Source organism: Pteropus vampyrus, unplaced genomic scaffold (genome assembly GCF_000151845.1).
Source record: "Pteropus vampyrus isolate Shadow unplaced genomic scaffold, Pvam_2.0 Scaffold225, whole genome shotgun sequence".
NCBI classification, from domain to species: Eukaryota; Metazoa; Chordata; class Mammalia; order Chiroptera; family Pteropodidae; genus Pteropus; species Pteropus vampyrus.
This window is the reverse complement of record NW_011889006.1, coordinates 1,288,801-1,304,323: the sequence shown is the minus strand read 5'-3', so window position 1 is coordinate 1,304,323 and position 15,523 is coordinate 1,288,801. Positions and strand designations below refer to the sequence as shown.

Sequence of the window (15,523 nt, the reverse complement as noted above, 5' to 3'; positions counted from 1 at the left end):
GTCAGATGTTGTAGCAGGGTCAAGTGCTGTGCTGAGGTCAAGTGTGGTGAGGACTGGCTGGAGGGCTTGGGGCCGGGAGCTCCCAAAACACAGCCTGGCATTCCAGCTTGAGGATCACCTAGCCTGGTCTGCTTGGTTGCACCTTCCTTCTGAGCTGGTTTTGGCCCCTCCCCTGCCCAGGGCTCGGGCACCTGCCTCAATGGAAGCTCCAGAAGGGCTTTCCTCCTGCCAGCCTGGCTCTGGCCAGGGCTGTGATATAAATTACCCGGAATGATGGTGATGTGACTTTTATCGGCTCATGTGTTCAATAATGTTAATACATCCCATTATATCATATTATATTAATACAGAGCCATATATTACAACTGTGCAGCACATTAACTTAACTTGGGAGAGCACCAGGCAGACACTGTGGTTAATTTCCTCTCAGCCTGGCCATGCCCCCATCATAGGCACTCAGCGTATGTGAGGTGGTCAGTAGGACACGGGCATAATTATAGGCGTGCCCCCCCCACTGAGATCTTCCCAGCTCTGCCCGGCCTCCTGCAGCCCGTGGGCAGATCAGCTGGTTTGGTGGAAGAGGCTTTTGGATGTCATTCCCATATTGTGGAGGTCTGTCCCTCTGTTCTTATCTTGTAAGTCCAGTGGGCCTGTGGTGATTAAGCCCCCATTGACCAGATGTGGAAACTGAGGCTCAGAGATGTGAATTGGTAGGTGCAAGGGATGTGATGGGGAAAGGCCCAGAGCGAGGATCCTGGACTCCCCATCCTGGCTGCTTCCCAGGTGCGGGGGTGGTGTGGGCAAAGGGCTGGAGGCTGGGAATGAATGTGGAGTGCAAGCCAAATAGGGCATAAGGGTGAGAACACTCAGGTGCTGGGGTCAGACGGACCTGATCCAAATCCCTCTTTGCCACTTGCTGTGTGATTTTGTTTCTGTATTTTTTGGGGCTTCAGTTTTCTCATCTGAAAAATGAAGGTAATAAATAAGTGTTCACTTCATGGGGTTATTGTGTGATGATTAAATGAGATAATCTCTGTGAAATGCTCCCGGATGGAGTAGTGCTCGTAAAATGTTAGTCCCTGGTTCTATTATTACCACTAACACCTGAGCAGCCTCTTGCCTGCTGTCACCCTTCTGCCCAGCTATCAAGATGTCTGGCCCTGGCCCAGCCAGTTACATGTCTCCAGTCCCTGCCCAGCTGTACCCTCAGCATGGCCCCCTAGGGTACTGCAGCCACCATGGGCTGGTCCCCTTGGACACATGGGTGTAGCCTAGTCCCCAGCGCTGTCCCACAGGCAGCCCTGTGACATGGAAAAAGCCCAACTCTGCCATCAGATGGGCCTGGGTGCCACTCCTGGCCCCAGTGCTGGTGACCAGGGCATGTTCCTCAGCCTTCTGAGTCACAGCTTCTCTGGGGCTCAGGTTCCCTGCCTTGGGGCTGTGAGGAATAACAGCCAGACAGTCTCTATTCTCTAACTGCCATAGCTGGTATGTGAACAGAGATATAATGATGGCTTGCTTCCTTCTTTCCAAGCTTCTTTAACATTTTTTCTCTCATGTGAGCCCCACGATGAGATTGACAAAGCCCAGATTCTCCTGCTGTGTCTACTCAACAGATGAGGAGACTGAGGCTCACGAGGGAGGTGACTTGCCCATGGTCACACAGCCAGGCGGTGGGCAGAGGGTGTGGCAGCCTGCCTCTTATCTCTGGAACTCAGGCTCTGAGCCTTTCATGGAAAAGGGGGCACAGGCCCTGCGGCCTCATGGGGCTCCCTCAGGCCTCTGGGCTCCTCTGTCCCCCAGCTTCCCCCCACATGTATCACTCTTGACAAGGTTACGGAGTCAGCATGTAAAACCTGCAAAAGTGATTGTAATTTATTGATCTACATTTCGGTTATGAAATAGGACAAGCGCTGATTCGAGAATCTTGTTTGCTCTCAACCTTGCGCCGCCGGCTCCCCCTCCCACTCTCTCAGTGCTCTTATCTGCGGTAATTCCTCCAAGCCTGCTTCAGAACCCTGCCTTTGTCAGCTCGGCCCAGGCTCTCCACTCTGCGCCCTCAATTCTTCTCCAGCCTCCGTGCCTCATCGGCCCCCCTTTTCTTCTTGAACTCCAAAGAAAACATATTATGTTTAAAAGGGTGAGACAAGGGACTGAATAAAAGGGCTTTCTGGGGAAATATTTGTTCAAAGTCCTGTTGCCTACATCTGTCTGGTTCTCTCCCAGAAAACATAATTTATAACAGGTCTGGAAATTAATCCAAGTGTTCGCTTGCTCTCCTGATAAGAGGCTGGGCAGGCCCCAGGGAGGGGCAGACAGGTGAGCATGGGACAGTCCTCCCAACACTTGCCTTCTGGGGTGTCACTGTGAAATCAGGGAGACAGGGTGCAGCAGTCTCCAGGAGGTGAAGGATGCTGTAGGGAGGGTCCTGCCAAGCCTTGAGGAGGGAGGAAAGAGGCCTCAGAGCATCTTCTGTGTGCCGGGCACTGCCGTGGAGGGTCCACTTATGGCAGAGCAATGGCGTTGGCTTGCCCAGGCGAAGCATCAGACCATGTGAGAATCAGCACTCAGCCACTGACCAGCTCCGTGACCTTGGCAAGGCCTCAAGGCTCTGAGGCTCAGTTTCTTCACCTATCTAAGATGTTCATGGCACTTCAGAGCTTGTCCTCAAGCTGGCTGAATAGAGGAAATGAAATGAGCCCCTTGCTCATGGATCACCCGCCCTGTGCCAAGTGCTGTGCCAGGTAGGTGTCCAAGGACACAGTGGGGAAAAAAATGGTCCCCGGGTTCACGGAGCTGATGTTTTAGGGGGAGGTGGATAATATTAGAAAATGATCATTATTATGGGGGAAATCAAAGCAGGAATGGTGGAGATGGGGCACAGGGGAGGTAAGCGGGATTTCTGTTAAATAGGGTGGTTGGGGAAGGCCTTCCTGAGAGGAATATTCTACCCAGAATGCTCTGGGGAGAAGAGCATTTAGTCATAGGGAATAGCTAGTGCAAAGGCCCCGAGGCAAGGAGACCAGTGTGGCTGGCGCTACGAGAGCAAGGCCAAGATGGGAGTGGTTGGAGATGAGGTTAGAGGTAATATGTATGAAAATGCTTTGGTAAAATGCCAAACGTTGTTGACAATTTGGACAGCCCTATGCTGAGCTGTAAAGGCATTTTATTAGCACCTGGCAGGGGCTCCAAAGAAAGGCTGGTATGTGAATTTTGCTGGAAGATGGGAGACCTGTTATCTCTCCTGGCCCCTGCCCACCTAACCGCCCCAGTTCTTCTGGTTGCAAGATTATATGAACTCTTCCCAAATTATTTCCCCATTATGATGCCAGGAGAAAAAAGAGGCTGCCTGTGACTGTGGGGCCATGCTGTGTGATGGGAGATGGTCCTGGTGAGGGGCCCTGACCTGGTCAGTGGGGCACTGATGACGGTGGAGGTGCCCACATATCCTGGTTGTGCTTGGGGCCTCAGGGAGAGAAGTCAGGGGCCATGAGCCCACTCTCTGGCAGCACTGGGTGGGATTGGGGATCCTAATTAAAAGCTTGGATCTAAAAGGCTTGATGATAGAATTTCTAATTAAATCAATTTCATCTCATTTGGGAGACAGAGGTTTGCATATGATAAGCGTGAAATTAATAATTATGTTTAGAAATTAGCTGTTGTCCAAAGCAGAGACATTTACATAACCCTCTGGGGTCCCTGGCCCCCACCCGTGCCTGACCCTTTGTGTTAGAGACAGATGGGCCACTTCAGCCCATAGCGTGGCAGCCAGGAATGAAGGTAGGTGCTGAGCATGAAGTAGAAATAGGGCTGGGTCTATCAGGGGATGTGGACAGTCCTCCTTGTCACTATAGGCTGCTGCCATCACCCTCAAATACTCGTATGTGTGTGTGTGTGTATGTGTAGGCCCACTTGCTTAAGGGGAAGACTGAGGTTTTACATGACAGTTGCATGGGCTCTGGGCTAGTCCCTTTGGGTTCAAATCTTGGCTTAGACACTCACTAGCTATGTGACAAGTTACTTAACCCATCTATGTCTCAGTTTTGGGAAGATGGGGATCGTGGCAAGGGAGCAGCCAAGGTGAAGGGACCGAATGGGCCTTGTGGCAAATTTTACTGTCTTTTAAGAGCATTTGTGCCTCAAAGACTCTGACGTACACTTCTCAGTCATGGTGGGGAAACGCTGCAGGCCACAGTGTGAGAAGAAGAGGCCTGTGTAACAGGGCAGAGGGGGGCCAGGTCTGCTCAGTTCCGGGCCTGGGCGGGGGCAGAGCTGGAGAGGCTGAGGGCCCTGGGGCTGGGAGACCTGCAGGCTCAGCTTGCTGGCAGAAGGCTGAGTCAGGGCTCACCTGGGGTGGGCCGGGCCGACAATCGATGGCACTGGGGCACAGGCCTGCCAGCCCTGGGCCAGGCCCCCGAGTGACTGGATGCGTGGGCTGGGAGTAGGCGGCCTGTCTGTGTCCACAGAGCAGAGTAATGAGAGCTGATTAATGAGGGCATCTTGGAGTGGCCCAGCGTGGCCCGACTTGAATCCCCAGCGGGCCTGGGGGAAGTGGCCAGGGGCCCCCGAATTGTTCAGTGGGTGTGGGGGAAAGCCCCTAGGATGTGGCCCTGGAGGAGGCCCTGGGGTAGGTGGCAGACAGTCCTATCTGGGGTCTATCCTAGTCCTTCCAAAGGCCACCCAGATGCCAGCCCAGACCCCTACCCAAGGTGCCCTCCTCTTCCCAGGCTTCGGCAGGCCCTTCTCTGTTCTTTAGTAATTGGGGGGCACCTCCATGAAGGTGTGGGTGTGTGAGGTTTCCTTGGGGTTGTCCTAATCTGTAGGGTGACTCTTGTCTTCTGCTCTTGAACCCTGGGGTCCCCGTTGCAAGCAGGCTTGTCAGGGCTGACTCTCTTCTTGGTGCCTGGCAGTTAGTCTCTCCCTAGAGCTTCCCTGTGAGGCCCCCAGGAATCGCTGGTTTCTCCCGACCCAGCACTTCAGCCTTGGGCCATTTTACTTTGAGACTGGAGACTTTTCCAGTCTCCCCCGGGCAACTTCTCTGAAGGTGGATTATTTATTTGTTTGTTTGTTTATTTATTTATGATACTTTCAACATTTTATTTATATTTTTAAATTTTTTATTAAAAAAATTTTTTTCAATTAAAGTTGACATTTAATATTATTATATTAGTTTCAGGTGTACAGCATAGTGGTTAGACATTTATATAATTTACGAAGTGATCCCCCTGATTAGTCTAGTACCCACCCGGCACTATATGTAGTTATTACAATATTATCGACTATATTCCCTGTGCTGTATTTCACATCCCCGTGACTATTTTGTAACTACCAATTTGTAGTTCTTAATCCCTTCACCTTTTTCACCCTGCCCCCCTCACCCTCCTCCCATCTAGCTGAGGGTGGGTTATTTACATCCATGTCCTCGGCGCCTGGCTGAGAGGAGGTGCTCAGTGCTCCATGAGGGTGTGTGGAGCGCTAACTGTATACCCAGATCTCGATGAGACCCCCCACCCCAGCTCCGCTAAGGCCCAGAAGAGGGAAGAAGGGGTGGCTGGCATCACCTTTTGCTCCTCTGGCCCCTGTGTCTCTGCAGCAAAGGCCCTTGAGAGGGTGCATGGCTCAGGCGGGTGAGGGGTGTCAGGGCCGGAAACCATGCCCCTCAGCCCCGACCTTGCAGGCCCGGCCTTTGGAAGCTGGCCTTCTCTCCTCTTCTCTTCTTTCTTCTTTCACGTACCTAAAAGCCTGGCTGCCTTTTATCTGTGAAGAAAACAGCTGATGCTAAGCCTAGCAGTCGAGGCCTCAAGCAGCCAGGATCAGAAGGACAGGGAGCCGGGAGCTAGCTCTAGAGTCTGCCCAGCCCTGTGCAGGTCCCCTGCTCCACGGGTGAGAGGGAATCCAGCAGGCATGTGGGGGTCTTGAGGTCTGCCTGGGCCCTGGCCTAGGCTGGGCTAGTGGCCAGAAGTTGCTGCAGGATCCCAGCCTCTATCTGGCTGCCTGGCCTGGCCTGAGGGTGGAACAAAGAGCAGAGTCAGCTGGGAGGGTGGGCAGGGCTTGAGGCCAGGACTCAGGGATGGTGAACGGGGAGGTAGAGTAGCTCAGTCTAGGCCTTGTTTCTGATATCTCTTGGCTCTGATACTCAGAGGACACTTTCATCTCTCTGGGCCTCACTTTCCTGCAAAATGGGCACAATAGCCCTAGCCTTGCTCCTTTCTTTAATAATAATCTCTAGCATTTGCTGAGGACACCTGTGTTTTAAGCATTTTGAGTGTATCCACTTATATACCCTCTCTAATGTTACTGCGACTACTGTACGAGGGAGGGAACTGAGGCCTAGAGAGGCTGCTTGCTTGCCTAAGGTTGCACAGGATGGCAAAGCTGAGTTGCACAGCTCAGGCAGGCTGGCTTCAGGGTATGCTGGAGACTTACATGCTGTGCCAAGCATTAGAGAAGAGGAGGGAAAGGGAGGTGCTTTTAAATACTATAACTCATAACAAGAGGGTTAGGGTTTCTGCCAGGTGGCCCTGGAGTATCCATGGTGATGGCCATCAATATCCAGCCACTTGGCTTGGGGTGCCCCAGGTCTTATACAGGTCAGGGTAGGGGTTTCACCCCTGACTGTTCTGAAAAGCCTTGAACAAAGCACCGGCCTTCAGGGGACTGTGCCCTGGGTGGATCTGAGATGCTGGGCAGGTTGGCTACATCCCAATCACCCCCTCTTCTTCTGGATGCTGTGGGACATGGACTGGCTGCTCTCAGGGGTCCTTGGATTTTGCTGGTCTGGGAGCCACTGATCCAGAGCTTGAGCTGTGGGGATTCTGGGGCACTGCCTGTGTGCCAGCCAGTGTCATCATACGTGTGTGTGTGTGTATGTGTGTGTGTGTGTAGGGGGGGCTACAGGTTAGACACAGCAGTCCAAGAACAGAGTCAGGCTCTAAACACACATGCACACATGTACATGGGCCATTGTACTGGCCGTTCCCTCTGTGTGAAATGCCCTCCTTCTGATACCCACGTGGTTTCCCGCTTTGCTTTCTTAGTTAGGGTCTTGACTCAAATGCCACCTTGTCAGAGGAGCTTTCTTTGGCTCCTCTCTCTAACAGTTCCATGATTCTCCCTTTCTTTCTTTTTTTTTTCTCTCTAGATTCTAATCCCTATCTAACAGCTCTGTATCACCTTTCCATTGACACCTCTGTCTAGATTGGGAGCCCCAAAAGGGCACTGGTCACCTGTCTATCCCCAGCACTTAGCACTACACTTGGCAGGCCATCACACTCAGTGACTATTGGTAGGAGGAATAAATGAATGAAAGTGCTGTGCACTTGTGTGCTCAGGGCACATGTTCCAGCACGTGCTTGTGTGCACACATGCACACACACACAGATGCACTTGGCATTCATTTTCATTGTTGCTCAAGCCTGGAAGCAGCTTTTGTCTTTCCTCACGTGGACTTCCTTGCCACTCTGGAAGCCCTAGAGGGAGAGAAAGAGGTTTATTCATGCACTCCCTCCCCCTTCAGTCACCTAGCCCTTCTGTAAGTGTGAGGCTCTACTGGGTGCCTGCTGCAGACACAGTGTGTGTCACTCAGGGGCAACCCACTTGCCCCTCACCATGGCATCCTCCACAATGCACTGGGTGGTAATTAGTGTTTAGGGGTGGGATAAATCTAGTTCCCTTCCTGTGATCCCCACATAGCCTTCCCCAGCACAATGGGGGTGCCTTAGAATGCCCATTAAATTGACAAGAGATCAAGCATCCTAACACCTGAGAGGACATGCACATGCCTGGTGCTTCTGGAGCAGCCCGCCTCTGTGCTGTGAGAGGTCTGAGCAGACTCTCTGGAGGATGAGGCAAAGGGAGGGCTGCCTGGAGGAGGCAACATTTGAGCTGGGCCTTGCCTCACAGAGAGGATTTGGATATGGGGATATAAGATCATGGTTCTGTGGGCAGAGAGGTAAGAGAAGAAGACCGACAGATGGACCTAAAGTAGGATACCTGTGGTTGGTCAGGTGCTGCTGAAATCTGGGTTCTTGCTGACTCTTGCCCCCTGAGGATGAGACAGAAGGTATCATGTCCCTAGCACCTAGAACAGTGCCTGGCACAGAGTAGGTGCTCAAAGTATTGGGTGAGGGTAGAAGGAAGGGAGGGAGGGAGGGAGGCAGAGAGATGGAGGAGCTGGCAGTGGGGCGGGCATGGCTGCCTCCTTCCCTTCCTAGGCTGCTGCTGTGAGAGCAGAGGAACATTCTCCGAGGAGGGTGTTAATGGAGCCCCCACCCTCTTCAGCCGGGCTTCGGAGACAGTGAGAGCTGAGGAGACGTCAGAGTCCCACTCAGGCCAGGTGGTCACAGTCACCTTGGCCATGGTGTCCCTAAGGCTGCCCCTAGCTCTCCCCCACCTCACTCTAGGCTGGGGGGTGGGGGGAAGGCCATGTTGGAGAGCCTGTCAGCCTCTGAGGAGGTGTCCTCACTAAACACAGAAATAACAATGCGACTACAGAGTGAGAGCTGGGGGCAGGAGCAGGGAGGCACAGAGGAGAGTCCCAGGGAGACTGTCAGAGAATGTCAGGCAGGAGGGGAAGGCTGCCAAGAGGAAGGGTGGGGCGGGGATAACAACTCATAACTCACGCAAGAGCTAACCTTTTGAATGCTTACTGCCTGCCAGGCGCTGGCCTGGGTGCTTTGCGTGAATTCCACATGTGACCTTTATGATCTTAGAAGAAAGGGATTTCATGATTCCCGTTTTGCAGCTGAGGAAACTGAGGTCCAGAGAGGTGAAGCGACTTGCCCAAGGTTTCCCAGCTCATAGGTGGTGGAGCTAGGTTTCAACCTGAGCTGTTTAGCTTCCAAATCTCTGCTTGAAATCCTCCCCCTGAGAAATCTGAGAGGGCTTGGAGCTGAGGAGAGAGCCAGCAGAGGGGCCATATAAGAGAATTCTGGCTGATCCCTTGGACCCTGTTCAGAAGGCTGCTCCCCACCATCTCATGCCTGGGCCCCTGTTCCAGGGTGTCAGGAATTGTTGGGGACAGAGCAGGGGCCCCTCCTGGGTTCCTGAGATCAGGGGCTCAGGCACTCCTGAAGGCTGACATGTATACCCTGCAGGAAGCCCATGTTCAGCCCTCTCACCCTTTTGTAGGAATGGGGGTGTGAAGGCAAGCAGGGGCGGGGCCTGTGTCTGAAGACTGCTGACAGGCCTGGCTAACCAGGGTGGGCTCTGGGTCCTGACACCTGGACATCTATCTGTTCATCTGTCGTCCTTGTCCAGGCTGAGTGCCTGAATGTGGGGGCAGCGGGAGGCGGGAGGTGGTGTGGAAGCTGGAATGAAGGATGAGTGAGAAATGGAAAAGTCGCTTGTGTTGCCTCTTTATCCTGTTCTGCCACCTGCCCTGACACCTCCCGGGGCCTCCTGCCCTCTGCTGTGTGAGGGCCCTGGATGCTGTGTTGGGAGAAAATATCAGAAGCGGGAGACAATCTTCCAATTAGAAGGAGAGTGGATTCCTGGGTGTGTGATTAGGACCAGGCGAGAGTAGGCTAGCAAACAAAGCCCATCTTGTCTCAGCCTGCTGTGCAGGTGGGCTGCGTCAGGTGGGCCTGGGCAGCAATCTCCACGACCTGCTCCAGCTCCAGCTCCAGTCCAGCTCCAAGTTCAGGGCACTTCTGTTCAGAGGGCTGACCTGGGGGTAGCATTTATTTTGTTCTGTTTTATTGTTGACAAATGAAAAAATATGGGTATTTCAGACATGTACAAAAGTACAACAGATAGGGCACCATGTATGCACCACTTAGCAGTTGTCAACTCTCTGCCAATGTTACTTCTTTTTTTCCCCCACACGCTCCCACCATGATTCTTTTGAAGGAAATCTGAGACCTCATCATATCACTTCATCCCTAAATATTTCAGTACATATTTCTAAAACAGTGGGTCTCAAAGGGAGACAGCCTTGCCCCTGGGGGATATTTGGCAATGTCTGGAGACATTTTTGGTTGTCACATCTAGGGGAGAAGTGTGTTATGGCATCTAGTGGGCAGGGGATGGGGATGCTGCTAAACATTCTACAATGCACAGGACAGCCCCCAACAAAGAATTATCCCCCCACCGAAGTGTTACTAGTGCTGAGGCTAAGGAACCCTGCTCTAAGAGATAGGGACTCTCAAAAAACCAACCAATCACTGAAACTATAATAAAATTATCAGACCTTAAAAATAGCAATACTTTTTAAATTAATCATCAAACAGCCAATCAGAGTCTACATTTTAGAGGGTGCTGTTTTCATGCTAAGTGCTCCCTGGGGCAGAGAGGACCAGGTTAGTTTTTGGACACTGCTGACACAGGCAGGAAAGGGGACGTATGTCTTCACCAAGATTCAAATGTGGTTCGTTTTCTAAACAGGGGTTATTTTTGCATGGTTCTACATGCAAAAGGTACAAAGGCTATAATGTGAAAGGTCCCTGCCTGTCTCCAGCCATCTGTTTCCCTCCCCAGTGACAACTTAACTGTTTTGTTTCAGAGCTGTGCGAGTTTATACCTGAATATATACCAGCCCCTTACGCAATAAGCAGGGCGCACCTTGTTTCTTTGTTGCCTTTTGTTCTTACCCTGTGTCTTGGAGAGCAGTTGTGGAAAGCTGCCTTGTTCTTTATAGGGCCATAGCTTCTTTTACCAGGTTTTCCCCAAAGTGTTGCTTTTGCAAAGGTGCTACAGCAAATGACTTAGTACATACCATTTTATAATGATCACAAGAGCTGCAATTTAGTTGCTCAGAAAATCCAGAAAACCAAGCATCCATTTTCCCCATATCCTTTTCCATGAATGAGCTCAGTGAGGGGAGTGGTGAGGGGTCTGCTGGGTGTCCCTGGTTGGAGGGTGGGCCGAGCTGGGCCATGCCTTTTTTGTAATAGGTGTCCTTAGTGGAATGTGCACCTCGACTCTCCCTGGGGAATAGGGACACCATAGGCATAGGCTAGGTAGGCACCACTTGTCCAAGGGGTGTCCCCAATCCTCTTACCCCCAGAATGGTTCCCCACCCTCAGCTGCCATGGAGACCGAGGCTCTGGCCATGAGTTTTCTTGGCCAGGATTGAATTTTAGTGATTCTTTAGAGGGATAAATCTTAGATTTGACATTAGCCCAGATAATATGCCCACCCCTTCACTCTGTCACCCTGGGCAGCTGAGGGCAGGGCAGAGGGCACACAGGAAGGGTGTGTTTTGGTGTGGATGGAGGCAAGGAAGAGAAATCATGGAGTACCGAGCTGCCCCGGGGAGCTGGGGCTGCACAAGGGCCTGTGAGGAGGGTACCTGGGGGTATGCGCATGGGCCTTTGGGGAGAGCAAGCTGCAGGAGGGTCCACACAGCCCCTTCCACATCCTTTGGGGCTGGTTGGATGTCAACCACAAGAGGAATTTCAGCCTAAGGTCACTGCATCCACCTTTGCCTGGGGGTGGGCCTGTGGGAGCTTTGGGGCAGGAAAGTGCTCTGTGGCTGGGGGAGCTGCAGCTGGGGGCAGCAGGTCTGGAGTCCGCTGTTGAGAGGCTGTGGGACAGGCAGGCGCCTACCTCTCTTGGCACTGGGTCCCAGGCTGTGGGAAGAGGGACCTCCCAGGGGCCCTGCAGACTCCTGGAGTTCCATCCCTAGGGGATGGAGTAGGGCTGCAGGGAGCTGGAACTTGGCCTATTGTCTCCTCTGAGCTGGGCAGGAGGAAAGAGCCTGAGCCCAGAGGGAGCTGTGGGGACAGGATCTGCTGGGTGGTGGCCTAGGAGCTACCTAGGGGAAGGAGATGGACCAAATGACTCCCTCTTACCACTCTCATCCCCACTCTATCCACAGGCCAAATCATCTCACCCATCTGGGGATTTTCCCTGGCTGGGATCTTCCAGCTCTTTATGTAAATCAAGGCACCCAGAGGCCCCCGTGTGTGTGTGTGTGTGTGTGTGTGTGTGTGTGCGCGCACATGTGTGCGTGCGTGTGTGTGTGAGATCCCCAATGACTCCGTGGTGTGTACGTGTGTGTTGTTGGGGGGCCACCAGCTGCAGGACACAGTTGAGGCTAGATGGGAGATTTTCTGGAGGAGGGCTTGATGCTGACACATCAGCAACTTTTCAACCTGGTGCCTGCCTCACTCTTGCTGGGAGCAGGGAGGGCGACAGGGAGGGAGCAGGATCAGGGAGAGCTGAGTGGAGGTGGGAGGCTTCGGGCACCTGGGCTGGAGCCAGCGGCAGGACCAACTATCTATTAGCCCAACCCTCTCTGGGCCTCGGTTTTCTCCTGTGTCAAGTGGCCTAGGACTTCTCGAGCCCATGTCACAGGGTCTCCCCCAGGATGAGACGGGACAGTACCTGTGGGAATGGCTGGGGAGGTCCCAAGGCTGTGGGGACAGGAGGGAGGTTGGTGTGTGGGGGTGCAGTGCTGGCTGGGCAGGGTGGGGGTGCCAACCACCCCCATTAGCAGCCCCTCTCACCTCCAGATCCCCCAGATCAGCTACGCCTCCACAGCCCCCGACCTGAGTGACAACAGCCGCTACGACTTCTTCTCCCGCGTGGTGCCCTCGGACACGTACCAGGCCCAGGCCATGGTGGACATCGTCCGTACCCTCAAGTGGAACTATGTGTCCACGCTGGCCTCGGAGGGCAGCTACGGCGAGAGCGGCGTGGAGGCCTTCATTCAGAAGTCCCGAGAGGATGGTGAGTCAGGCACATGCCTGCAGGGTCATGCTCGGGGATGGGGGTATGTCATAGTAGAGTGGCTGAGCACTGCCTGAGAGCCATTCTCTGGGTCCTGCTATGGGCTCTGCCTGCCCTGGGCCATGCCCCTTGTGGGCCTCAGTCTCTCCTTTGAGTACTGGGGATTGGCCTAAGGCCTTGCTGGGCAGCAGGGTAATTCCTGGGGGTGAGGGGTGGATGTGAATGACTTTCGCAGATGTGGCCAGGCAGACGGAAGGACTGTCAATATTCCTGGTGTGGGAGCTGGTGGAAAAGCCACTGTTCTCAGGCAGAGAGGTGGGGAAGGGGGTTGGGATGAAGGTGGCCTGGTTTAAGGCAGTCTCAGGAACCCAGGAGCTAGGGGGCCAGCCAGCAGGTTTCTGGAGCAAGGGTTGTTTGAGGGATCAGGAATTTGGAGTCCCTAAGATTGAGCAGTCTGGTGGGGGTGAGGGTCAGGGGCTGCAGGAGTCACATCTCACATGGGTGGGCAGGGCTGTGCTGGCTCAGGCTTCAGTGAAGTAGGTGCCTCGTGGGTGGGATTTGAGGATCTGTGGGGAGGTGATTTGCTCTTCTTGAGGTCCCCCCCACTTACCACAGGCCACCTTTCCTTTATCAAGCTCACTGCCTGCCCTTAATTGCTGTCCTCAAAAGCTTTTAGGTATAGGCGAGCGAAAACAGGCTAACATAACAAAAGTGAATACTTTGGCAGGCCTGAAGCCTGAGCCTCTGAGTGAGTCAGTTCCAAAGGCTGTGCTGAGGGAGGGCAGCCTGCATGGGGCTGTCGTAGTGGGCTCGGGGGGGCAGCAGGCAGGCCCCTGGGTTAGGGGCTCCACCTCAGTTGGGTGAGCCTTCCCACGAGGCATGGATGATTGAGGGCCATGGGGCTGAGGGATGACACCTGTCGTGTGTGGGATATGGGGAGAAGCCCTTCCCCCTCCTGGCAGACCCACCTCCCTGCAAAGAGGGCTCCTCTGCCGCCTCTCCTGGTCTCTCCCATGGTCCTGTCTCTAAATAGCTCCTGCAGCACCCTCGACCTTGGGAGATGGCGTGTGTATATTTATACCTGTATAACCCAGGACTCTAATTGCTTTTTCTAAGGACCACAGTGTCCAGAGGCTGGCATTGGTAACACCCTGCAGGCATAATCCTGCTATAAATCTTGGATGAGCCCCTTTAATTGTATAGCCAAAGTCACTTGGATGCCTGCAACCTGGCGGAGAGGGCGGCCCCAGCGGAAGTGGGGTGGTGCTGACTTATGGCTGCGGCTCTAGGCCACTCTCTACTCCAGCAGCTGAGCCTGGCAGAAGGAAGCAGGGAGTGGACAGACCCCACTCATACTTCCAGCCAGGCGGGTGACAGCGTCAGACCCTTGATGCCATAGCCCCCTCCCTCTGGCTGAGCGCATGTCCTTTCTCCTTTGCTCAGACTCTGGGCTGGCCCCACGCCCCCTGCTCTGCAAATTACTTTCTTCCTCAATGGTTTGAATCTTTCCCCAAACAAGCCCACTGCCTTTGTGTTTAAGGTGCAAACTCTGTAGGATTTTGGGATAAAGGTGCTGGATGGGACAGGGACAGAAGTTCAACATCTTAGTGTTCAGTTGTGTTTAGTCCCTGCTGTAATGACCTTGCAGCCACCAACAGTACTTCCATAGCCCTCCCTATGTGCCCAGCACGTGCTCAGCACCTGTCTTATACCTGTTGTCCTAGGTATTCTTCCCTACCCTATGAGGTAGGTCTCTACATTTTATGGGGAGGAGCTGAGACACAGAAAGACCAGATAATAACCGATATAGGTCACACAGCACGTTATCAGTGGAGAAGGGATTTGAACCCTGGCAGTCTGGCACCAAGACTAGAGGTCTTAACTGCTTTTGTATTCTTATCCCTTTATCTTCTGCCTTTTTCCCACTGCATTCACTGAGAGCCATGTGGACCAGCCCTGTGCAAGGGATGGGGGTATTACAGCGACCACACACACACACACACACACACAGCCTGGAGGGACACATGCTGACATACGAAGAGCAGAAGAGGTATGTGGTTGGGATGAGGTCTGGGCATTGAGTTTTATCTGAAGCTAAGACTATTATTTAAATTTTCCACAAACATCTAATCAGGCATTGGGTAGTTAAAGAATTTAAGGTCTAGTTAAGATTTTTAAAAAGGACTTCTATAAAAAAAAGAGAACTGGCTCTTCCCCCAGGGCCTACAGCTCAGAGGCCCTCCTGCCCTGGCACAGGTGTCCCCTCACAGTGCTCCTGCACCCTGCACTCCATGCCATCGCTAAGGCCTGATCTTCCACTTGGCTGTACCTCCCATGTCCCCAGGTCCTCCTGCTATCACCCTGTGCAGGGTGCACAGCCTTGGGGTCCTCGTGCATGGGCAGCTAGGTCTCCTTGCCCTGCCTGCTGAATGAAATTTGATTTGGAAGAATGTCTATAGGTGGATGAAAAGAAAGGGAGAGAGAAAGCCATGCTTTAGCTTGCCAAATTGAAATCAGAATTGAGCGACCAGTAGAAAGAGGCTGCTGTACCTTGGAGCCTAATCCCTGTGAAAGATTAAAGATGTCTTTGGCCATATATTGTATTGATTCGTCCTCTGAAGTATAAATCATCAGTGAGTTGCTTAGAGGAGCACCAGGGAGCAGGGCAGAGGGGAGGATGTGCTTGCCAGGCTGAAGACATACATCAGAGCTGTGGTGAGAACTCGGTCAGCAAGTCCTGGGCACCTACTATGTTCAAGGCTCCAGGACCTACAAGGAATCATAATTATGCCCATTTTATAGATGAGGAAACGGAGGCCAGAGAGGATAGGTCACTTTCCCAAGCCAGAAT

General features: G+C 53.1%; 1 protein-coding gene across 2 annotated transcripts in view; it reads left to right on the top strand.

Moving 5' to 3' along the window:
• Positions 1–15,523, top strand: part of GRM4 (glutamate metabotropic receptor 4) — a 115,116-nt gene that overhangs the window by 32,315 nt on the left and 67,278 nt on the right. For both annotated transcript variants that reach the window (XM_011373483.2, XM_011373484.2), the window contains exon 3: positions 12,456–12,672. In XM_011373483.2, coding sequence (XP_011371785.1) covers positions 12,456–12,672 — 217 coding nt within the window. The remainder of the gene's footprint in view (positions 1–12,455; positions 12,673–15,523) is intronic.